The sequence below is a fragment of the Pristiophorus japonicus genome, chromosome 6, assembly GCF_044704955.1.
Source record: "Pristiophorus japonicus isolate sPriJap1 chromosome 6, sPriJap1.hap1, whole genome shotgun sequence".
Classification (NCBI taxonomy): Eukaryota; Metazoa; Chordata; class Chondrichthyes; family Pristiophoridae; genus Pristiophorus; species Pristiophorus japonicus.
Genome location: NC_091982.1, coordinates 139,830,952 through 139,857,133, shown reverse-complemented (window position 1 = coordinate 139,857,133; position 26,182 = coordinate 139,830,952). Strand labels below are relative to the sequence as shown.

The following is a 26,182-nucleotide window of genomic DNA, read 5'->3' as shown; positions in this document are numbered from 1 at the left end:
CCTGGCTAATTTTGTTGTTCCTCCCTCCCGTGGCCAGGGTCTCTGATGCCAATTGTAATCCCCCAACGAGGTCAGCATAGACCGAGAATGAAGGTTGACATTCCAGGCCCTATGGCCCAGTGTTCCACTAGATAGTGCCTTTCATCATCATCATCATAGGCAGTCCCTCGGAATCGAGGAAGACTTGCTTCCACTTTTAAAATGAGTCCTTAGGTGGCTGAACAGTCCAATACGGGAACCACAGTCCCTGCCACAGGTGGGACAGATAGTCGTTGAGGGAAAGGGTGGGTGGGACAGGTTTGCCGCACGCTCCTTCCGCTGCCTGCGCTTGCTTTCTGCATACTCTCGGCAACGAGACTTGAGGTGCTCAACGCCCTCCCGGATAAACTTCCTCCACTTAGGGCACCTTTGGCCAGGGACTCCCAGGTATCAGTGGGGATGTTGCACTTTTTCAGGGAGGCTTTGAGGGTGTCCTTGTAACGTTTCCTCTGCCCACCTTTGGCTCGTTTGCCTTGAAGGAGCTCTGAGTAGAGCACTTGCTTTGGGAGTCTCGTGTCGGACAAGCGAACGATGTGGCCTGCCCAGCGAAGCTGATCAAATGTGGTCAGAGCTTCAATGCTGGGGATGTTGACCTGGTCGAGGACGCTAATGTTGGTGCGTCTGTCCTCCCAGGGGATTTGTAGGATCTTGCGTCTTGCGGAGACATCGTTGTTTACACCACAAGTCATTGGGCAATGGAATCTGTTTGTAAACTTCTGAATTTCTTTCTCTCTGATTCTACTGCCTTTGACGAAATCAAGTTGCAGCAGTGTCCTTAGCACCTGCGAGGCTGAATTACAAGAGCTAATGAAGCAGATCGATATCATGATAGCCCAGAAGAAGTCTGAATGGGAAGCGCAGTTTCGGTCAGTGGAAACCAGGCTGAAGGTCCGAGAACAGGAGCTCAGTGCCATTCGAATATTGCTTGACCAGAAACACGTAGAGGTAGGAGCAAATCTTCTCTACATACCACGATTTAAAACGGTAACGCAAGCTTACACGTTGGCTGCGTATTAGTAGTTTCAGTCCACAAGTGGAAGATATTGTAATCCCTGTGGGTAGGTGCTAAACAGTGGCCGTGATAAAAGTGGGGGGAGGCAGGTATGGAGGGCATAAGTCCCGAAGTGGGTGGCAAGCCTAGGAGGTAGGAGCCTCAGCTCAGCTTGGGGGATGGGATTGGGGTGCTCGGGCCGCGATCAAGGGGTTAGGGGAGGGGGGGGGACCGCGATCGAGGGCTGGAGGGAGGGACTTGGGCCACGATCGAGGGTAGGGAGGGAGGAGTACCATGATCGAGGGGTGGGGGGAGGAGCTTGGGCCGCGATCGAGGGTAGGGAGGGGTGAGTACCATGATCGAGGGGTGGGGGGAGGGGCTCGGGCCGCGATCGAGGGGTGGGGGGAGGGGGAAGGACCGCCATCGAGGGTGGGGGTGGGGGGGAGACACCGCAATCGAGGGTGGGGAGGGGGGGGGACCTCGATCAAGGGGAGGGGCACAGGCCGTGATAGAGGGTGGGGAGGGGGAAGTACCATGACCGAGGGGTGGGGGGTGGGGGGAGAACTGCGATCGAGGGTGGTGGGGAGGGGGGAGGGGCTCGGGCCGCGATCGAGGGTGGGGGGGAGGGGCTCGGGCCGCGATCGAGGGTGGGGGGAGGGCCGCAATTTAGGGCTGAGGGAGGAGGGAGGGCTGCGATTGAGGGGAGGGGGGAGGGCCGCGATCGGGTGGGGCGAGGGGGGAGGGCCGTGATCGAGTGGTAGGGGGAGGGCCGCGATCGAGGGGTGTGGGGAGGGGGTGGAGCACGATCGAAGGGTGGGGGTGGGGCGAGGGCTGCGATCGAGGCGTGTGGGGAGGGAGGAGGACCACGATCGAGGTGTGGGGCTCGGGCTGAGATCGAGGGGTGGGGGGGAGGGGCTCGGGCCGCGATCGAGGGTGGGGGGAGGGGGGAGGGCCGCAATTTAGGGGTGAGGGAGGAGGGAGGGCTGCGATTGAGGGGAGGGGGGAGGGCCGCGATCGGGTGGGGCGAGGGGGGAGGGCCGTGATCGAGTGGTAGGGGGAGGGCCGCGATCGAGGAGTGTGGGGAGGGGGTGGAGCACGATCGAAGGGTGGGGGTGGGGCGAGGGCTGCGATCGAGGCGTGTGGGGAGGGAGGAGGACCACGATCGAGGTGTGGGGCTCGGGCTGAGATCGAGGGGTGGGGGGGGTGCTCGGGCCGCGATCGGGGAGGGGGGGAGGGCCCTGATCGAGGGGGAGGGGGGAGGGCTGCGATCGAGGGGTAGGGGGAGGGCCGCGATGGAGGGGGGGTGAGAGAGGGGGAGGGCCGCGGTCAAGGGGTGGGGGGAGGGGCTCGGGCCACGATCGAGGGGTGAGTGAAGGGGCTCGGGTGACATCGAGGTGTGGGGGGAGGGGCTTGGGCCGTGATCGAGGAGGAACGCTGGCCACGATGGATGCGGGGGGGAGAGGGGGGTGAAGGGATTCTGGCCACGATCGAGTGGAGGGGAGGGGTGGGGGAGAGTTCTGACTGTGATCAGGATGGGATGGGGGAGGGTCTTTAGTCGTGATCGGGGAGGGATTCTGGCCTCGATTGAGTGGGATGCCTGAAAGCTCCCTATTAGGATAATGTTGGTCATTAAAGGAGAACTTAAAAGTGTGGGCAGTGCTTAATGAGAAGTTTTTCCAGTGATGCCAGTGAAAGCTAGTATCCTTGGAGCCCTGGATGGTAACTGGGAGATTACTGACTGAAATGTCACTGCTGAGAGGTCACTTTGTTTTTAAGTCGTTTGCTGATGCAACCTCTATTTGTTCAGCACTCCGGTGAGACACAGAGCTGAAATGATGGGTTGCTGCAGTCAGAGCTGTTTGTGATTGGATCGATGCAGTATTTCACTTTGAAAGTCATTCCTGTTACATTTGCTTTTCATTTTATATATGCTACGAAAAGTTAGTTTCTCCTGGCTTAGCATTGCACCGAATGCTTAATTGTGCCTCTAGATGGCATTCATGCTTTATATTGTAGTCCATTCTTTACTGAAAGGTTTAGAGATTGAGTACTGTTTAAATCACCTTTATGCTGCTCAAATTGTGTCCAAGTAAAGAGAATTAGTAACTGGCTAGTGACTGTGTCTTTTAGTGTTGTGCATGACCAGATTCCTTCATTGCTTGGGGGTTGTAGACATTCAAGTACCGTGGTAACTCAGTGGGATCACGTCGGTTAGTATCTCAAACTACTGTGTATTTCTTACAAATTAGCCATCGCTCAGTTGGTCAAGCTAGTAGGATTTTCGCCCGAATCATCAACCCTTCATTGGCAATTGTTATTGTTCACTAACTTGATGGAGCTCGGTGTCTGACGCAACACTTGGGGGGTCCGAAATTGCCCTCTGCCCCGTTTGGGGGGGATAATTAGAATGGTGTGGTGAATTACCACCCGAATCGATTGGGTGGGGAATAAAGGCAAATGCCCCTCTTCTCAAAAATGATCGGGAAGGTGTTTAGGAAGGCAGAGGGGCAAAGTGAGTCGGGAGCGGGGCCGAAGGCGGACGATGTCATCAGCACCGTGCTGGGCGCATTGCACTGATGCTTAGCAACATCCCTCCCTTTCACTGCCCACTGGCTTCGGCGGCCTGGCACACAAGAGGGGCCCAGCTGAACCTGCGGCCACTGTTGTTGGGCCGACTCAACAGTCGGCCGACAATTAAAATAAAATGGCGGCCGCAGCGGTGCGCCCTCCCCTTTAAGGGTGGACGCGCTGCTTAGCCACTGGCAGCTTCCGGGGCGTGGACCAGGCGGTGCGCACTCTAATGACATCATTACCGCCATTTGCATAGGGGCGGGGCAGATACTTTCTCCGCCTCAAAAGATCAGGAGGGCAATGTCCCAATCGTCGCAGTGTCCGCACCGACTGGACTGGACAGAAACTCATTTCCGCTCCGTTACCGCCTCTTGGTGACTGCTCTTTAAAAAAGAGGCCGTTCCGGCCCCTTGGTGTTAAACTGGGAAAACAGAAACATGGATGTCGCAATGGAGCTCAATGGCCTGCCCTGCCCTGTTAGACATATTCCTGCAGCCTTCCGCTCAAAAAATGTTTGCCCACAAAGTTGCTGGAAGTGCGAGCTAGTAACAGCACGGCAAGGGCAGCAGGGCATTTGGGACCTGAGTAAACAATGGGACCAATGAGATTTCAGGATTGAGACATAAACAGAGAAAGAACTGAGAAAGAGGTTGAATTAATGTGGCTGAATTCAATGTCAGATCAGATACAGAAAGAGAAATTGGATTGAAAGAGTGAGAGAAAAAGAGAGAAAAGGAAACTAAGAAAAATGTGAAAATGTTATAATTTGACACCTTTAAAATCTCCAACAACAATTCACGACCTGAAGAAATGAGACTCCACACTTCTAATTGTTCACTTTCTGGGAAGAGGGGTTTATTGGTAGCCATTATCAATGATCGGGTTGTTAAAAGGGTATCGTCACTATTAATTATTAGACTTGGCTTTCTGTGGTGAGTGTAATGGGCAATTAACGGGCAAATGCAGCAACTTCATGAAGCTCAAGGGGAGGTTAAGGGTGAGATGGCATTCTCACAAAACTAACGGCGGAGCGGTGCAAATCGTCCAGCACCTTGTGTCGATTGGCAACTCGCAGGTTAGCTCTTCCTCGCCACCAGTTTCTGGCTGATTTCCGCATTAATAACGGTTGGCGTCGTTCACAGGCTGTTTTGTTTCCAGCAAATTCATGCCAACTCTCTTCTCACCTCCCTCACTTCTCCTGTTTGTCTAAGGCCTAATTCTAACCCTGAAGGTGATGATTATCCTGTTATTTTGTTTGGAGATGTGCATTGGAACGTTGAGAGAGATTGTCGCGCCAATGGTCCCTATCTAACGCCATCATTGGACCGCCATCATTGCACCGCCATCACCGCAAGGACTGCAGCTGTTCATGGAGAAGGACCACTACCTTCTTGGGGCAGCTGGCAATGGACAATAAATGTGGTCTTCCAGTGTCACCCACATCCTCAGAACAGATAAAAGCAACCTTATTTTCTCCCTGTGGGGAAGTACCTGGTCATCTGCGTGTCATTTCTTGAAGACGTTGTTGAGATTAACTTGCTGTATGGGGAATTGCTTGAGATTCCTCTTTCCCCAGACCCTTTTGTCTCCCTCCTGCCTCCTCTCCCCATCCTCCCACAGCCTGTCGTAATACTTTGTTGCTGCAATATGGTGAGGCAGTCAGTAATCTAAATTTAAATAACGCATTTACTAACTCTGGGACTGAAGAGCCCAGACTGTGGGTAGTAACTGAACTGTACTCTTTGGGTTACATATCGATATTCCTCGTTATTGTGCATGATTTCTTGCACAAATATCTCAGTATTTTTTCTGTCTTGCAGGTTGGGGTATTGCGACAACAGTTGCAAGACAATGAAAAGATTCAACACGATATAGTGGTGCAGTATGAAGCACAGCTGAACGTGTTTCGGGAAGAGGTACATAGAATTCCATTTTTTTTTTTAACTGCTGCGTAAATTGTATTTTAGCACAATTTTTTCTTTAAAGCCTTCCACCCCATTTTCCACCCTCTATCAAAGGGGCTGACAGTTCCATGGGTACCTCACTCACACAGCCGGCCATTCTACATACGTGATCTTAGACACTGAATGACAGGGGACATCAAAGCCAAGCCAGCTCTGCCCTCACCTGGCACCCACACATACATGCTGCCATTTAGGTTTGCTGGATAGCTTCAGGAGCGCGAGCTGATCTTTTCCTTTCTTTACCCTACTCCAAATCTGGCATAGAAATACTAATGCCATCTGTACCTTACTTCACAAGGCTGGCTGAGATATTAATGCCATCTTTACCCCATCACAAGTCTGGCTGAGATGGGGACATTTTGTTTGTTTTCTTGCCACGAGATGGAGCTCAGGGTTAAAATAAGGTATTGTGTCTTGAGACTCAGCCTGGAAAACCCCGTGGCCCAGCTTATGCTACATTGTTCACTGAAGGGCCCCGATACTAGCCAGCCCATCTCACCGGTGATTGTTGGTGGCATGGTAACACACAGGCTGCAAAAATGGGGCAGGGGGGATGTATTTACCCCAAACAATCAACTTTTAGCTTGCATTCAAACTTTCGTGCTTTCAGATTGAGAAGCTGAAGAAAAGCTATGAGAAGTTGCAGAGGCGGCAGTTGAAGGAAGTGAGGGAGAATGTGAAAAACCGACAGGACAAGGAGGACGGATCCGAAGTGCACAGGCTGAACAGGAAGGTCGAGGTAAATGGCCCCGTGTGAAATGTCGTTTCTTTGCTTTGGACATTTGGATTACAGGTATTCAGTATTTCTCAAGGTTTCAACAATATTTTCAGTTGCCACGAATCACTGGGTACACAGTACATTTTTGTTTTGTTCTGCTCTTGCCTGACTTTTCTGATGGAAATGAGGGTTTGACATCGTGGGCCATTGTAATGGACAGGGATGTGTTATCTGTCAGTTAAGTACATAGAATTATGTTGAATTTTACAGCATGGAAACAGGCCATTCAACCCAACAAGTCTATACCACATGAGCTTCCTCCCACCTAACTCACCTTGCCCTGTCAACATAACCTTCTATTGCTATCTCCCTCCTGTATTTATCCAGCTTCCCCTTAAATGCATCAGCACGATTTGTCTCAGTCACTCAATGTGGCAGCAAATTCCACATTCTCACCACTCTCTGCAGGTTCTCCTGAATTCCTTATTGGATTTATTACTGACTGTCTTTTATATTTATGGTCCCTAGTTTTGGACTCCCCCACGAGTGGAAACATCTCTACGTCTACCCAGGGCCACTGAATATAAAAGGGCTGCAGGAGGGGTAAAAACTAAAAATCATGGTTTAAAAACGAGGATGAAAACACTCTACCTAAATGCACACAGCATTCGAAATAAAGTAAATGAGTTGACGGCACAAATCATTACAAATGGGTATGATTTGGTGGCCATTACAGAAACATGGTTGCAAGGTGGCCAAGACTGGGAATTAAATATACAGGGGTATCTGACGATTCAGAAAGATAGGCAAGAAGGGAAAGGAGGTGGGGTAGCTCTCTTAATAAAGGATGATATCAGGGCAGTTGTGAGGGATGATATTGGCTTCAATGAACAAAATGTTGAATTATTGTGGGTGGAGATTAGAGATAGTAAGGGGAAAAAGTCACTGGTCGGCGTAGTTTATAGGCCCCCAAATAATAACTTCACGGTGGGGCGGGCAATAATCAAGGGAATAATGGAGGCATGTGAAAAAGGAACGACAGTAGTCATGGGGGATTTTAACCTACATATCGATTGGTCAAATCAAATCGCAGGGGGTAGCCTGGAGGAGGAATTCATAGAATGCATACGGGACTGTTTCTTAGAACAGTATGTAACAGAGCCTACAAGGGAGCAAGCCATCTTGGATCTGGTCCTGTGTAATGAAACAGGAAAAATAAACGATCTCCTCGTAAAAGATCCTCTCGGAATGAGTGATCACAATATGGTTGAATTTGTAATACAGATTGAGGATGAGGAAGTTGTATCAGAAACGAGGGTACTATGCTTAAACAAAGGTGACTACAGTGGGATGAGGGCAGAGTTGGCTAAAGTAGACTGGAAACAAGGACTAAACGGTGGCACAATTGAGGAACAGTGGAGGACTTTTAAGGAGCTCTTTCATAGTGCGCAAAAAAAATATATTCCAGTGAAAAAGAAGGGCGGCAAGAGAAGTGATAACCAGCCGTGGATAACCAAGGAAATAAAGGAGAGTATCAAATTAAAAACCAATGCGTATAAGGTGGCCAAGGTTAGTGGGAAACTAGAAGATTGGGAAAATTTTAAACGACAGCAAAGAATGACTAAGAAAGCAATAAAGAAAGGAAAGATAGATTATGAAAGTAAACTGGCGCAAAACATAAAAACAGATAGTAAAAGCTTTTACCGATATATAAAACGGAAGAGAGTGACTAAAGTAAATGTTGGTCCCTTAGAAGATGAGAAGGGAGATTTAATAATGGGAAATGTGGAAATGGCTGAGACCTTAAACAATTATTTTGCTTCCGTCTTCACAGTGGAAGACACAAAAACAATGCCAAAATTTGCAGGCCACAGAAATGTGGGAAGGGAGGACCTTGAGACAATCGCTATCACTAGGGGAGTAGTGCTAGACAGGCTAATGGGTCTGAAGATAGACAAGTCCCCTGGTCCAGGGTATTAAAAGAGATGGCTGAAGTTATAGCAGATGCATTCGTTATAATCTACCAAAATTCTCTGGACTCTGGGGAGGTACCAGCGGATTGGAGAGCAGCTAATGTAACGCCTCTGTTTAAAAAAGGGGGCAGGCAAAAGGCAGGTAACTATAGGCCGGTTAGTTTAACATCTGTAGTGGGGAAAATGCTTGAAACTATCATTAAGGAAGAAATAGCGGGACACCTGGATAGAAATAGTGCAATCAAGCAGACGCAGCATGGATTCATGAAAGGTAAATCATGTTTAACTAACTTACTGGAATTCTTTGAGGATATAACGAGCATGGTGGATAGAGGTGTACCGATGGATGTGGTGCATTTAGATTTCCAAAAGGCATTCGATAAGGTGCCACACAAAAGGTTACTACAGAAGATAAAGGTACGTGGAGTCAGAGGAAATGTATTAGCATGGATAGAGAATTAGCTGGCGAACATAAAGCAGAGAGTCGGGATAAATGGGTCCTTTTCCGGTTGGAAATCAGTGGTTAGTGGTGTGCCACAGGGATCAGTGCTGGGACCACAACTGTTTACAATATATATAGATGACCTAGAAGAGGGGACAGAGTGTAGTGCAACAAAATTTGCAGATGACACAAAGATTAGTGGGAAAGCGGGTTGTGTAGAGGACTCAGAGACTGCAAGGAGATTTGGATAGGTTAAGCGAATGGGCTAAGGTTTGGCAGATGGAATACAATGTCGGAAAGTGTGAGGTCATCCACCTTGGGGAAAAAAACAGTAAAAGGGAATATTATTTGAATGCTGTGGTGCAAAGGGACCTGGGGGTCCTTGTGCATGAATCCCAAAAGGTTAGTTTGCAGGTGCAGCAGGTAATCAGGACGGCAAATGGAATATTGGCCTTCATTGCGAAAGGGATGGATTACAAAAGCAGGGAGGTCTTGCTGCAACTGTATAAGGTATTGGTAAGGCCACACCTGGAGTACTGCGTGCAGTTTTGGTCACCTTACTTAAGGAAGGATATACTAGCTTTGGAAGGGGTACAGAGACGATTCATTAGGCTGATTCCAGAAATGAGGGGGTTACCTTATGATGATAGATTGAGTAGACTGGGTCTTTACTCCTTGGAGTTCAGAAGGATGAGGGGTGATCTTATCGAAACATTTAAAATCATGAAAGGGATAGACAAGATAGAGGCAGAGAGGTTGTTTCCATTGGTGGGGGAGACTAGAACTAGGGGGCACAGCCTCAAAATACGGAGGAGCCAATTTAAAACCGAGTTGAGGAAAAATTTCTTCTCCCAGAGGGTTGTGAATCTGTGGAATTCTCTGCCCAAGGAAGCAGTTGAGGCTAGCTCATTGAATGTTTTCAAGTCAAAGATAGATAGCTTTTTAACCAATAAGGGAATTAAGGGTTACGGAGAGAGGGCGGGTAAGTGGAGCTGAGTCCACGACCAGATCAGCCATGATCTTATTGAATGGCGGGGCAGGCTCGAGGGGCTAGATGGCCTACTCCTGTTCCTAATTCTTATGTTCTTATGTACCCTATCGCACCCCTTCATAGTCTTAAAGACCTTTATTAGGTCACCTCTCAGTCTTCGCTCTTCTACAGACGAGAGCCCCCGCCTGTTCAGTCTTTCCTGATATTTGTACCCTCTCAGTTCTGGTATCATCCTTGTAAGTCTAAGTGTACTGTGAACTTTACAATAGCAGATGTTTGAGCTGCCATTAGAAGTAACCCTCTGATTGCTCCCTGTGGGAAGGCAGATGGCCTACCTGAGGTTCTGGGTAGAAATGTGAGTGCGTTTCTGTCATTCGGCCAAAATTGGACTTGCTGTGTTTGGAGCAGTCTTGAAATGGTCACCTGGCTAACGGCTTAATAGCAGCCAGTTCTGTGATCTCAGAAGAATGACAGTCGCTGACACCAGATTCAAATTGTTATGTATGCAATAAAGGTTCAAACTGAGTACTGTTTAACTAAGCAAGGTACAACCTTGCATCTGCTTTATTCTGGCCTAAAGAGCCTGACTCACAAAATGGCTGACCTTTTATACCTGAGCAACACCGTGTGCGTGCTGCTCAGTGGCCTCCAACAATTACACCATCTGCTGGCTACAAACAGAATGTACATACATGACAATACCCCCCTCTGAGATCTTATCACAGACTTTCACAGGTTGAGACAGTCCCGTGCTTTACGCTCCTGGGTTGACTGTCTCAGTTTGATTCCAGCCTTGGGTGAGTGTGTGGTGTCTGTTGTGGCTGATGGCTGGATGGCTGACTTGTTGGGGGTGGCAGTGCCCAAGTCAGGAATTGCAAGTCCATTTTTATTGAACAAGTCCGTGATGGAAATTCCGGGTTCACTGATGACCCTTGAGTCCACTGAAGGCTGCTGGTAGGTTGGTTGGTCGTTGACGGTTTCTTCGTCCGACTGCTCTGACTCATCTGTGTGCCTCAGCTTTGTTTGATCCATGTGTTTCCTGAAAGTTTTCCCATTCTTGAGCTTAATAACAAATACCCTGTTGCCCTCCTTGGCCATGACCGTACCAGCGATCCATATGGGACCCTGACCATAATTCAACACGTATCCAGGATCATTAACAGAAATCTCGCGTGACACAGTTGTGCGATTGTGGTATCCTTGTTGACTCTGTCTTCAGTATTCAACACGATTACTTAAATCCGGGTGTACAAGAGATAACTTGGTCTTGAGACCTCTTTTCATAATGATTTCAGCAGGCGAGACTCCTGTGTGTGTGTGTGGGGTCTTGTCCTGTAACTCAGCAGTATGCAAGACAAGCGGGTCTGCAATGACCCTTGGGTTACTCTCCTCATGCTTTGCTTGATAATTTGTACTGCACGTTCAGCTTGCCTGTTGGACGCAGGCTTGAATGGTGCTGACCTTACATGTTTTATGCCGTTACGTTTTACAGACTCCTGACACTCCTGACTGGTGAAGCACGACGCATTGTCGCTCACCACTATGTCAGGCAGACCATGTGTCGTGAACATGACATTATGTTCTCTATGGTTTCCGTGGACGTACTGGATGACATGATTATGCATTCTATAAGCATCCACCACCACTAAAAACATCTTGCCCAGGAAGGGATCTGCAAAATCTACATGGATCCTGGACCAAGGTTTGGATGGCCATGACCACAGACTCAGTGGCGATTCTGCTGGTGCTTTGCTGAGCTGCATGCAGGTGTTGCACTGAAGCATACATGCTTCCAGCTCAATCAATTCCTGGCCACCATGTGTGGGACCTGGCGATGGCTGCCATCATCATTAGACCAGGATGTGTGCTGTGTAACTCACGCACAAACTTCTCTCTCCCTTAGGCATTACAACTCGATTGCCCCACAATATGCAATCTGCTTAAATAGACAGTTCGCCCTTGTGACGAATGTATGGTTTAGCCTCCTCGCACTTTTGCTTAGGTATGGCAGACCAATCTCCTTTGAGGATGCAACTCTTCACCACCGATGAAATCGGGTCCTGGCTGGTCCGGGTCTTGAGTTGTTGAGCCGTGACAGGGGTACCTTCACTCTCAAAAGCATCCATGATTAACATTAAATCTGCCAGTTGTGGAGTTTCCACCTCCGGTGTGGGCAACGGCAACTGGCTCAAAGCATCGGCACAATTCTCTCTGTCAGGTCTGTGGCGAATGACATAATCATAGGCAGATAATGTCAGCGCCCACCTTTGGATGTGGGATGAAGCGTTGGTATTGATAGCTTTGCTCTCGGAAAACAACAAAATGAGCGGCTTGTGATCAGTCTCTAATTAAAACCTCAGACCGAGCATGTATTGATGCATCTTTTTAACACTGTACACACACGCTGAAGCTTCTTTTTCTACCATACTGTAGGCTCTTTCTGCTTTAGACAAACTTTTGGTTGCATACGAGACAGGTTGAAGTTTCCCCGACTCACTGGCTTGTTGTATCACGCAACCAATTCCATATGATGATACGTCACAGGCCAAACCTAAACATTTGCATGGGTCATAATGTACCAGCAGCCTGTTTGCGCAAAGCAGATTGGTGGCTTTCTCGAAAGTTCTGTCTTGCAATGCGCCCCACACCCAGTTGTTACCTTTTCTCAATAGCATGTGCAGTGGTTCAAGTAAGGTGCTCAATTTAGGTCGAAAGTTACCAAAGTAGTTGAGTAGACCCAGGAACGAACGCAGCTCCGTCATGTTCTGCGGCTAGGGTACATTCTTGATCGCTTTGGTTTTCACGTCAGTAGGTCTGATGCCATCAGTGGTGATTTTCCTCCCAAGGAATTTGACCTCTGGTGCCATAAAGATGCACTTCGAGCGTTTAAGTCTGAGTCCCACTCTGTCCAAACGCAGTAGAACCTCTTCCAGGTTGTTCAAATGTTCCTTGGAATCACGACCGGTGATCAGGATGTCATCTTGGAACGCGACAGTTCTGGGAACGGACTTCAGTAGACTTTCCATATTCCTCTGGAATATTGCTGCAGCCGAGTGAATTCCAAACGTGCACCTGTGGTAAATAAACAATCCTTTGTGCGTGTCAATGCACGTAAGTCTTTTTGACGTCTCGACCAACTCCTGTGTCATATAGATCGACGTCAAGTCCAGTTTTGTGAACGGCTTCCCTCCGGCTAGCGTCGTAAACAAGTCATCAGCCTTCGGTAACGGGTACTGATCTTGTTTCGAAACCCTGTTGATCGTAGCCTTGTAGTCTCCACAGATTCTGACAGTGCCATCACTTTTCAGCAGAGGAACAATTCACATTCATTACATTTGACCGGTGATATGATCCCTTCACGCTGGAGTCTGTCCAGTTCAATTTCGACCTTCTCCCTCATCATATACAGCACTGCCTGAGCTTTATGATGGATGGGTCTTGCATCCGAGTCCACGTGGATCTGCACCTTGGCTCCTGTGAAGTTGCCGTAACTGGGTTCGAACAGTGAGGGAAACTTGCTCAATGCTTGGGCACATGTATCTTCCTCCGACGACAATGCCTTTATGTCGTTCCACTTGCATCTGATTTTCTCCAACCAGCTCCTGCCGAGCAGTGTTGGGCCATTGCCTGGAACAATCCACAGCAGTAACTCGTGAACCGCATCGTTATACGACACATTAATTTGTGCATTGCCAATCACCTTTATCAGTTCTTTGGTGTACATGCGCAGCTTGGCCTTAACAGGGCTCAGCCTGGGCCTCACAGTCTTCGTATCCCACAGCTTATTAAATGCCCTCTCGTTCATGATCGATTGACTCGCCCCGTGTCCAGTTCTATTGATACCGGTATCCCGTTAAACTTCACATTAATCAAAATTGGTTTACTTTTGGTTATGAAAGAGTACCGTCCATACACTTCCTCCTCTTGCATCTTGGATTGCGTATCCGGATCCGCGCTAGTCTGACTCTCATCCTCCACGTGGTGTGTCACAGCTCGCTTACTCACCTGTGGACACTTGCGCTGGAGATGCCCCACTCTCAGACAGCCTTTCCAACTATATTGCTTAAATCGGCACTACTGGTGCCGATGATTTCCCCTACATCGCCAATACGGAGAAGTCGGATACATTCCCGCTGGCAGACTTTGGGCAGCCACAGGTTTCGCGAATGCAGCCAGATAGACCCTGTCATGTGTCGTTCTGCCGAACGCCGAATCAATTGCATTTACAGTATTTGCCGAGGTTCGGTTCTTCACCGATATTTGCTTTAGACTCCTGTCAGTCATCATACATGATTGAGCGATCTGGGTGGCCCTTTTTAAATCCAACTCCTCCACTGCCAGAAGTTTGCGCAGGATCATCTCGTGGTTGATACCGGTAACAAAGAAGTTCTGCAGCATGTCTGCCAACACCGTCGCGAACCTGCACGGTCCCACCAAACGTCTCAGGTCGGCAACGATTTCTGCCGCACTCTGGCCCTCCAATCGAACGTATAAATCTGTATCTCAAGATGATGATGCCGTCGTCTGGCTTGAGGTGCTCCCGTACCAATGTACACACTCCTCGTATGTTTTCTCTGTTGGATCACTTAAGCATGAGTAGATTCTTTATCAGACCGTAGGTGGGGAACACGGCCCGACGCCGATCTGCATCGTCGACCCTCTTCATTTTGTTGGCCACGAAGTACTGGTTCAAATGGCTCACAAAGTCTGCCCAATCTTCTCCCTCCACGAATCGCTCTAAAAATCCAATCGTGCTCATTTTGCAAACAAAGGTTCTTGTATTCTTGTCGCCAAATGTTGTGTGTGCAATAAAGGTTCAAACTGAGTACTGTTTAATTAAGCAAGGTACAACCTTGCTTCTGCTTTATTCTGGCCCAATGAGCCTGACTCACAAAATGGCTGACCTTTTCTACCAGAGCAGCACCATGTGCGTGCTGCTCAGTGACCTCCAACAAATGACACCATCTGGTGGCTACAAACAGAATGCCACAAATGGCTGCCATTGGTCTCCTGAGCCGGTGGGCAAATGCTGTCTGCAGTTCGTTGAAAGGGCGTGTGCTGCCCTGCTGCAGCACAGGCTGGTGTTTCAGGACGGAATCCCGATGAATAAAGTTAATAATGAAGAAAAAAGCTGCGGACTGCAGGAGGATATCAATGTACTGGTCAGGTAGGCAGAACAGTGGCAAATGGAATTCAAACCGGGTAAGTGTGAGGTAATACATTTGGGGAGGTCTAACTAGGAAAGGGAATACACAATAAATGGTACGACACTGGACAGTGTAGAGGAACAAAGGGGCCTTGGAGTGCACGTCCACAGATCCCTGAAGGTAGCAGGCCAGGTAGATAAGGTGGTTATGAAGGCACACGGAATACATGCCTTTATTATTCGAGGCATGGAATCCAAGAGCAGGGAGGTTATGCTTGAACTGAATAAAACACTGGTTAGGCTGCAGCTGGAGTACTGCGTGCAGTTCTGATCACCACATTACATGAAAGATGTGATTGCACTGGAAAGGGTACAGAGGAGATTTACAAGAATGTTGCCTGGACTGGAGAATTTTGGCAATGGGGAAAGATTGGAGATGCTGGGTCTGTTTTCTTTGGAACAGAGGAGGCTGAGTGGAGAACTGATTGAAGTGTATAAAATTGAGGGGCCTGGGTAGAGTGCATAGGAGTTAATAACTAGGGGGCATAGATTTAAAGTAATTTGAAGGCAGGTTTAGAGGAGATATGAAAGGAAATGTCTTCACCCAGAGTGTTGTGGGGGCCTGGAACTCACTGCCTAAAAGGGTGGTTGAGACAGAAACCCTCATCACATTTAAAAAATACTTGGATTTGCATTTGAAGTGCCTAACCCACAGGGTTACGGACCAAGAGTTGAAAAGTGGGATTAAGCTGGATAGCTCTTGGTCGGCCAGCGTGGACACGATGGGCTGAAATGGCCTCCTTCCGTGCTGTAAATTTCTATGATTCTATGAATGAAAAGCTTGTTTCTGAGATATCTGATTGCTGCAAGGGTGTGGATGTGGCGGCTGCTACTTGTATCAACCGTGAGGGACTATGGAACGTCCTCCTCCTATTCGGCTGCCCTCAAACATCTATCACCATCCTCCGTCTGCTCCACGATGACATGCAGGCTGTGGTCCTGACCAATAGATCCACCGCAGACCCAATCCATGTCCGGACCGGGGTCAAGCAAGGCTGCGTCATCGCACCAACGTTCTTTTTGATCTTCCTTGCTTCAATGCTACATCTCACCCGTGGCAAGCTCCCCGCTGGAGTGGAGCTAAATTATAGAACAGATGGGAATCTGTTCAACTTCCGTTGCCTCCAGGCCAGATTTAAGGTCATCCCATCCTTTGTCATTGAATTATAGTATGCAGACGACGCTTGCGTCTGCACACACTCGGAGGCCGAACTCCAAGCCATAGTCAACATCTTCACGAGAGCATGGGCCTTATGCTAAATACAAAGGTCCTCTACCAACCCGACCCTGCCACACAGCACTGCTCACTGATTATCAAAATCCATGACGAGGCCTTGGACAATGTGGAGCATTTTCCATACCTCAGGAGCCTACTGTCAGCAAGAGCAGACATTGACGATGAGGTCCAACACCGCCTTCAGTGCACCAGCGCAGCCTTCGGTCGCCTGATGAAGAGTGTTTGAAGACCACTCCATGTCCTCAAATCTGATACTAAGCTTATGGTCTTATAGTGCTACCTGCCCTTCTGCCAATGGACTATATACAGCAGACACCTCAAAACGCTGGAAAAGTACCACCAGAGCTGCCTCTGCAAGATCCTGCAAATCCATTGGTAGGATAGAAGCACCAACGTCAGTGTCCTTGCTCAGGCCAACATCCTCAGCATTGAAGCATTGACCAAACTCAATCAGCTCCGGTGGGTGGGCACATCATCCGCAATTTAACTGTCATTTTATCATTTGAAATTATCTTCTAATCTCTCTCCCAAATGAGAAATGAGCAATCTCTATAGTTTAAATATAGTGACTGCCAAATGCAAATAGTTATTTAAATGGTCACAATTTATTCACTACAATTCTTGACGATTATGTTCATCTTTTAATATCAGTCAAGCCTATTCTAAACAGCTGACCATCTGCCAAACTAATAAAATGATTTCCAACGAGACTCCCAAAGCAAGCGCCCTGTGCGGAGCTTCGACATGGCAAGCGAGCCCCAGGTGGGCAGAGGAAATGCTTCATGGACACCCTCAATGCCTCCTTGCCAAAGTGCAACATCCCCACCGACTCCTGGGAATCTCTGGCCCACGACTGCCCTAAGTGGAGGAAGAGCATCTGGGAGGGCGCTGAGCTCCTTGAGTCCCGTCGCCGAGAACAAACAGAAACAAACGTAGACAGCGGAAGGAGCGTGTGTCAACCCAGGCTTCCCGACCACCCTTTCCTTCAACCATTGTCTGCCCCATCTGTGACAGAGACTGTAGGTCCCGCATTGGACTCATCAGTCACCTGAGAACTCACTTTTAGAGTGAAGCAAGTCATCCTCGATTCCGAGGGACTGCCTATGATGATGATGATGATGATGAATGAATCAGCCCAGTATTTTAATGTTTTTTTTAATTTATGGGATAATATATAATTCCTTTGATAAAATAGGAATTGAAATAAAGAAAAGGAAAAGAAGGACTTGCATTTATGTAGCACCTTTCATGACTTCAAGAAGTTCCAAAGCGCTTCACGGTCAATGAAGTACTTTTGAAGTGTAGTCACTGTTGTAATGTAGGAAACACGATTTTCACACAGCAAGCTCCCATGAACAGCAGTGTGACAATGACCAGATAATCTGTTTTTAGGTATTGGTTGAGGGATAAATTTTGGAGAACTCTTTTGCTGCTCTTCAAATAGTGCCATGGGATCTTTCCCGTTCACCTAAGAGAATGGTCTGATCCTGGTTTAACTTCTCATCCGAAAGACAGTGTAGCAGTTGACCATTCCAAGTTTTATTCCAAAATTCGTAAGGCTTCTAAAAACATTGAATTCGTCTTTGAAAGCTCCTGTCCGAAACGGATCGTGGATCCCATGCTGGCCCAGTATATTGCGAGACTGTCTCTGTGCGGGTTCCTTTCATTCTGGATGTCATTTTCTCATTTGCTGCGTCTCACAAAAAGCATTTCCGATTTTAGGAATTTCAAGCGAAGTCACTGGACTGGGAGAAGCAGCGGCTTCATTATCAGCAGCAGGTGGCATTGCTGGATACAGAGAGAATGCTGCTGTTAGAGCAGTTCAAAACCGTACAGGTACAACACTTGATCAATGTTTGGCTGCATGAAACAACCCGACTTGTGCACGTTAGAATCTGCTTTTGGCAACTTGGGCACTTCCATCATTTGAAAAGAAATACAAATTGCACAACAAGCATTGCATACTAGGGACGGTCACAAGGCAGTAATCTCATCCAACACGCGACATGAAAATCCTTCCCTGCTCTCTTCTGGTTTCTAATTATTTGAATGCAATCCGTCACTGTTTGGAAATGGCTCCCAAGCAGCCACTATCTCTCCTGCACATGCTACAGAGTCTGGGATAATTTATATTGTATTGTTAGCTAGAGTTGCTGCTCGTTTATTGGCAATGGATGCCTTGGTAATGGTTGCTAGTTGAGGTACCCTACATCACTGCAATGATGCCCACGTTGAAGGACTGTTACAGATTTTGGGTCAGTACTAGATATTCTCTCTGGTTCGGTGTCACCGATCGTTCTAATAAGTCATCGGGAATTTACATTTACTGCTCAATATCATGTGATACGATAGTGTGACCCAGGGGTTGTAACAGTGAAACGCGTTGTTATAAGAACTGGATCCATTAAGCTCTGGTGTGTAATATATTTGCTTCATGGGTTCTTTGCTTAAGAATTCATAGCAATAGCAACACATTGCTATTTAGAACTAGTTGGTTTATTACAAGGTTTAACAATCACACTACACATTACCAGTTCATCCACCAGGCTCACAACCACCTGTCTCATCGTGGATCCCCCGAACCCAACTGGCTGGGGTTTTATTGAGTCTTGTGAACATCATGTGACTGTCTAAGCCACTCACAACTCAACAGCTCTACAAACCTGTGAGCATGCTCACAGGTACATACATTACATTGTGTGCCTTGTCCAATCTTCTGAAAAGTGCACTGATTACGACTTTGGTGAGATGAAGCCAAATATAAATCATCATGCTGCTTTATTATAAAGACTAAGCAAACAAACAGAACAACATTTATAGTAAATTGCACCTGACTGCAACGTGTCCAGGGATTGGCTAGCTGACTTGCCAAGTAAACTGCCTACCACCCTCCTACGTGAGGGTTCCTTGCAATTATCCAAAGCTGACCTTAATTAAATAGGGCTTCCGAACATAATAAATGTGGATGTTCATTGAAATGGTTAAATTAATTTCCATTGCCTTAGTGGTGTGCAGGAAGCCCCACTTCAGTAGATGGTTTGTCCAAATCCTATCCACATTTCTCATCAGTTATGTACAGTGAATTTAACCGCTTGTGAGCTTAACTTGATGTCAAATTTTTATATACATTCCACCAAGGCCAAATAGTCAGAAATCCCAAAACTTGACCAGGACAAGTGATTGTAATCTAATTTAAGGAGTGAACTGTTGATTACGAGCAAATGATATGCAAGTATACATTTGCTGCCATGGGTTTATTTTATCATTATTACAAAATGTACACACCACTCCTTTGCATTTGGACATCTGAAGGCTCAACTTCAAGTTCAGGTGGAATGTTTGTTACTGTTGAATAATTTTATGGCTGCACCAAATATACAAATAATTTTCTGCAATACAGTTCTGATGTAATTAAAATGGAATCTATTGAATCCTAATTAGCTGCTTCAATGTTGGGGAGATAACTAGAAGGCAATGAGTTAATGGCTGCTTGGGCCATGTCTGATGATTCTGTTTGAAGCTGAACTAACACTGGCATGTTTAGAGGCTGGATTGTTTTAGTTGAAAGGTCTTTGCAGCAAATTAAATGCCCGAGGCTACTGGTGGTCTGTTTAACTGCTTTTAGATGACGTTAAGTACTGGCACTGGCGCTCCAGAACAAATGTGCCAGACTTGACAGAGCTGCCACTGGGGAGACTCGAGAAGGCCAGCTCCCTCGTCCCCCAGTGAGCACAATACAAATACAGCTTTAGTTACAGGGTAATCTGAGTAGTTGAATGGGGAAGCCTTACGGAGCCTGAGTGTGGCATTCTCCAGCAGTGGTGAGTCACAGAGATTCCAGGACACAAGGAGGCCATTCATCCGAGTGTGACTATGCTGGGGCTTGCTCCATGCCAAATATAGCGACTCTAATCCCAGTTTAATATTTGTCCTGCAAGCATTTGATTCGCCCCTTAAAAACTGCGACGGGCTTGACTTTGAAAAAATACTTTCTGTAATGCATCCATATTCTGATGACCCTATGCATGAAACAAGTTCTATTACCCTCTCCCTTTAAGCTTTTATTATTACTATAAGTTCCTGTGAGTCAAATTGACCTGTGTACCAGGAGCTGTAAATTCTATTAATAACAGGCTTGTTGGGTTATCCATGTCTGTTTTTGAGTTTATTTTTAACTGAAGTTCACTGATCATCCACAGAGTGTGTAAAATTACTAAGTATTCAAAATATTTGTGTTAGTTAAAGTTATGTAGTCTTTAAGCTAAATGAATGCTGAGTCTTGGCTTAATTAGGAAAGATAATGTATTTACTTTCTATGAACAGCAACTGGAATGTGCCAGCTTTATCAGTCTCCAACTTAGAAAAGTATCTTTAAAGAAGTGTTTCACTGAATAGTACTGGACTGGCCAATCTTGCCTGGCATTGCACACAGAGAGCCAACATCCAGTGTAATCTTCAAGTGAACTAGGATTAGAGAGTGGGCATATTTGGCCCAGGGCACGCAGATGTAATTCAGTTCTGATTTTAAGGGTGTACATTATGTCTTTGATTTTATATTATTATTTATGTGTCAATAACAAAGCTTTGGGCAGTTTGAGAAGCACAGAAGTAGAGTAGTTTGGAATATGGGAATTTCTCTGCAGTACAGGAGCAGGGAGATGCGAAACAGAGGTTTTACAGCACCACCATTGGTAGGAGGGTCTCATTACAGTGTGACGAGTTAGAATCATAGAATGATGCAGCACAGAAGGAGGCCATTCAGCCCATCATGCCTGTGCCTGCTCTCTGAGACAGATAGTCAATTAATCCCACTCTTTCAACATAGCCCTGCAATTTTTTTTCCCCTTCAAGTATTTATCCAATTCTCAAATTACTATTGAATCTGCTTCCACCATCCTTTCCGACAGAGCTTTGCAGATCAGAACAACTCACTCCGTAAAAGAAATTCTCCTCGTCTCGCCTCCGATTCTTTTGCCAACGATTTTAAATCTGTGTCCTCTGGTTACTGATCCTTCTACAAATGGAGTTTCTTCCTAATTACACTATCAAAATCCCTCATAACTTTGAACACATCTATTAAATCTGCGTTTAACCTACTCTGCTCTAAAGAGAACAACCCCAGCTTCTCCAGTCTCTCCATATAACTGAAGTCCCTCATCCCTGATACCATTCGAGTAAATCTTCTCTGCACTCTCTCCAAGGCCTTGGTACCCATCCTAAAGTTTAGTACAGTACCCAGAAATAGTACAATACTCCAGCTGTGGGGTATAACTAGTGTTTTATAAAGGTTTAGCCTAGCATTGTACTCAATACCTCTGTCTATAAAGCTTTTTCATATTAACATCTTTATCAAATTGTCTTGTCACCTTCAAACATTTGTATATGTAAACCCCACCTGGTCTCTGTTGTTGCACCCCTTTTAAACTTCAACCATTTAGTTTATATTGCCTTTCCTCATTCCTCCTACCAAAATGCATCACCACACTTCATCAGCCATCAGTCTGCCGATTTCATCAGCCTGCCTACGTCCTCCTGACGTCTGCTACTCACTCTTTACTACTTTTTCGAGTCTTGTGTCATCTGTAAACTTTGAAATTAAGCCCTTTATATCCAAGTCCAGGTCATTAATATGTATCAAACAGAGCAGTGGTCCTAAAACCAACCTTCTGGGCGATATCACTGTATACCTCCGTCTAGTCTGAGAAATAACCATTTACCACTGTATTCTATCCCTTAGTCAATTTCGTATGCTTTTTGCCACTTCCTTTTAATTCTATGGGCTTCAGTTTTTAGTTGACATAGGTAGTTTCCATTATAAATGTGAATACACAAATTTACAATGGAAAAAGTTGACCCAAAGGCGTGACAAGAAGTAAGATTTTGTAGCCGGGAAGTATGGACAAATGATAAATGAGGCTTTATAATGACTACTTTGAGTCTTCATATGCAAAATATCTGTAAATCTATTTTTTTACAAATCAGGCCACCTGTTGTCTTGTAATTTGACCAGTTCCTGAGGCTGCAGCACTGTAAATGTGCTTGGCTCTTGTTCCAGTTCCTAGCAGCATGGTGGGGAGGTTGCTGTGGTCTGGGCACAGGACATTATGGATGGAAAGCTTGTGAGCATGATGCCTACAATTTCCTGATTGGTGCAGCCACCAGCCATAGCTCCTCACATAATGGTCCTTTGTAAAATTGTCCTTATGTTCCAGTCATGATGTCTGGACTGAAAATCATTTGTTTAATTTTAATTAGCTGTGGAGTGGGGGGGCAGTTTACCTCATGAATACCTGAAGGAATATACAATGTTGCATGCAGGTCATTCCCTGGAGGATCCGTTCAGTGCTCAGATTTTATCTGTGATTTCATTAGCATGATTTTTCCCCATTATGGATGGAATTATGCTTTTAGTTCGAGTGGATATTTTCACCATTGTGACATAGACGGCGTTTTGTGATCGAGTAACAACTTTCATTTATATAGTGCCTTTAATGTAGGAAAATATCCTAAGGCACTTAGACTTTTAATCAGATAAAAATAGATGCTGAGCCAAAGAAGGAGGCATTAGGAAGAAAGGGGAGGGAGTTTAGGAATTCTGGAGCATTGGGCCTAGATGGGCACAGTTGCCAATGGCGGAGCAAAACTGGGGCGGGGGGCACGTGTCCAGAATGGGAGGAACCAAGCATTCTGGTGGGTTGTAGAACTGGAGGAGGTTCTAGAGATGAGATGGGGTAAGGTCTTGAGATGATTTAAACACATGGATGAGATTTTTGAATTAGAGGTGTTAGTGACCAGGAGCCAATGTTGGTTAGCAGGCGATTGGGACTTGGTGTGGGATAGGATATAGGTAGCAAAGCATGGGATGAGCTAGTTTCAGAAAGTGGAATATGGAAGGCCACTTAAAGATAACAAGAGAATAGTCAAGGCTGGGGGTGGCAAAGGCATGTGTGAGAGTTTGATGAGGTGATGCAGAGTCGTGTGTGGCCAATGTTACAGAGGTAGACAGTCTTTGTGGCAGAGAAGATATGGAGTCAGAAGCTCAGCTTGGGGTCTAATAGAACCTGGTTAAATCTGAGAAAGTGACTGGGTGGGGGGGAAAGGAGCGTTGGTTGCAAGGATATGGAGTTGGTGGCGGGGGCCAAATACGATGGTTTTGATTGTCCCGCTGTTTGACTGGAGGAAATTGAGGCTCAGCCATGACTGGATGTGGGGCAAGCAATCTGATGGTGCAAAGGTTACGGACAGATGGAGATGGGTTTTGACTGCTTAAATGTGGAAGCTGCCTCCATGTCTTTGGATGATGATGTCAAAAGGCAGCAAGTCGATGAGGAGAGAGCTAAGGATGGATCATTGAGGGCTCCAGAGACAACAGTGTGGGGGTGGGAGGAGAAACCATTGCTGGAGATCCTCTGGCAATGATTAGATAGGAATCAGGCGAGGGCAGTCCCACTGAGCTGGACTACAGGGGAGAGGCGTTGGAGGGGGATGGTATTGGTTGGCCGTCAAAGGCTGCAGGGAGGTCGGGCAAGATGAACAGGGAAAATGTGCCATGGTCACAGCCATTGAGGATCCCGTGTGTGTGACTTTGGTTAGGGTTGTTTCGGTGCTGGTGCAGGGACGGAAAGCTGATTGGAGAAATTCAAACATGGAGTTGCGGAAAAGATCAGCATGGATTTGACAGGCAATAACACGTTCAAGGATTTTATAGAGCAAAGGGAGGTTGGTGGTAGTTAGCAAGGACAGAGGGATTGGAGGTGAATTTTTGAAGAGAGGGTGTTGCCGGTTATTTTGAAAGGAAGGTTTCCCTGATTTTACAGATTACACTGATCGTCGACAGTGGGGGTGGTGGGGGAGTGGGGTAGGCACAGAGCAGCCAGTGTTGGAGCAGTGAATGACTGACCGCAACTTCAGGATTTGCGCGTTTAGATGTGCATGTGCTACATCCTGAAGTTGTGGTCAGTTTCAAAAGGGTCATTACAGCAAAATGCTATTGGCCACTGGAGGTCAGGAGAGGGAAGCATTTACAATATCAGCCAGGAACAGAAGTTGTGTGTTCAGTTTAGAAAGAATAAAGTTAGAAACAGTGAAGGTCCAAAGAGATTTGGGGGGGGGGGGGGTGCGGCAGTGGGCATGTATATAAATCATTAAAATATCATGAACAGGTACAGAAAATAATCCAAAAAAGGCTAATGGAATGCTGGCCTTTATATCGAGAGGACTAAAATATAAGGGGGTAGAAGTTACGCTACAGCTACTCACAGTCCTGGATAGACCACACCTGGAGCATCGTGAGCAGTTCTGGGCACCACTCCTTTGGAAGGATATATTGGAGGGAGTTCAGCGTAGATTTACCAGAATGATACCTGGATTTGATTACCCAAACTAGTTTTGTATTATCTGGAATTTAGAAGGCTAAGGGATGATCTGATCGTTGTTTTCAAGATATAAAAGGGAACTGATGGGGTAGATAGAGAGAAACTATTTCTGCTGGTTGAGGAGTCTTGGACTCGGGGGCATAGCCTAAAAATTCGAGCCAGACCTTTCAGGAGTGAAGTTAGGAAACAGTTCTACACACACATGGTGGTAGAAGTTTAGAACTCTCTTCCGCAAACGGCAGTTGATGCTAGATCAATCGTTAATTTTAAATCTGAGATTGATGGATTTCTGTTAACCAAAGGTATTAAGTGGTTTGGGCCAAAGGTGGGTATAAGGAGTTAGGTCACAGAGCAGCCGTGATCTCATTGAATGGCTGAACAGGCTCAAGGGGCTAAATGGCCTACTCGTGTTTCTAATGGGGTCAAGAGAACAGGGAGTGTGTCTCATGGACAAGACGACCCTGGAGAGGGCATGAAGAGAGAGAGAAGAGAAACTAGACAAAAACGTGAGATCAGGGCTAGAGCAGGGGGGAGGTTTGGCTTGGAGAGCAAAGGGAAGGCAGAGGCAGTAGAGGCAGCTAAACAAATAGGCCCTAAATTTGCAGTGGCCAATAGCATTTGCTGTAATTACCCTTTTAAAACTGGCCACAACTTCAGGATGTAGCACATGCACATCTAAACGCGTAAATCCTGAAGTTGCGGTCAGTCATTCGCTGCTCCAACAATGGCTGCTCTGTGCCCCCTCCCCCCCCCCCCCCCGGCCGACGATCAGTGTAATCTGTAACATCAGGGAAACTGACGAAAACATACGCAGTAATATTGCTGTTAAACACCCCATTAAATGTTAGGTCTTGTTGGATTACTGTAACGAATTTTAACCACATATGGACTGCTAAACAAATTTTATGGCCCTGAAAAACTAATTTTAATTTTGTGGAGTGTCAAATTTTTCCATTATGATAAAAATTACAATTTGTAAGAAAGTATATTTTAATATTTTTTTAAAGCATTAAAAACTTTAATATTTATTTTGGGTTGAGCTATTCTCCATGTGCAAGCCCCAATCTCTCTAAAGGCTGAATAACAATAGGTTCTCATTTCTTGGTTCTCTGTGAGATTTCTGGATTGTGATTGGCTGTTAGACAGCGTGTTGATGTCACAGCAGAGCGCTCTGGGGAATCCCCATTATATTACAATTGCACATTGAAAAAGGCAAATCTCGTCACAGATTTCGCAAGATCTTTTGTGGACAGCATTTTTCGGTGCCAGCGGTGAATGTCTATGCTTTGCCACTGTCTGAAATTACAGGCCATTTTCTCAATCTTGAGCTGCTTTCATTTGTTGTAAGTGAGGCTGGAGAGAGATTTAAGGAGATGATTGGTTGTGGGGAAAATCAGCCTGGGGTTATCTTTGCTTTCCAGATGATCCTGGAGCGGTAGGTGGTTTTGGCAGTGGAGAATGAGGCCCAGTAAAAGAAGGAAAGACAGACTTGGATTTATATAGCGCCTTTCACGACCACCGGACGTCTCAAAGTGCTTTACAGCCAATGAAGTACTTTTGGAATGTAGTCACTGTTGTAATGTGGGAAATATGGCAACCAATTTGCGCACAGCAAGCTTCCACAAACAGCAATGTGTTAATGACCAGATAATCTGTTTTTGTTATGTTGATTGAG

General features: G+C 46.5%; 1 protein-coding gene across 6 annotated transcripts in view; it reads left to right on the top strand.

Moving 5' to 3' along the window:
- cep63 (centrosomal protein 63) overlaps positions 1 to 26,182 on the top strand; it is a 112,461-nt gene that overhangs the window by 9,117 nt on the left and 77,162 nt on the right. For 3 of the 6 annotated variants that reach the window (XM_070883217.1, XM_070883214.1, XM_070883213.1), the window contains exons 3-6: positions 801 to 984; positions 5,422 to 5,517; positions 6,176 to 6,304; positions 17,855 to 17,968. In XM_070883217.1, coding sequence (XP_070739318.1) covers positions 801 to 984; positions 5,422 to 5,517; positions 6,176 to 6,304; positions 17,855 to 17,968 — 523 coding nt within the window. The remainder of the gene's footprint in view (positions 1 to 800; positions 985 to 5,421; positions 5,518 to 6,175; positions 6,305 to 17,854; positions 17,969 to 26,182) is intronic. The other 3 variants (XM_070883218.1, XM_070883216.1, XM_070883215.1) reach the window with 2 other exon arrangements.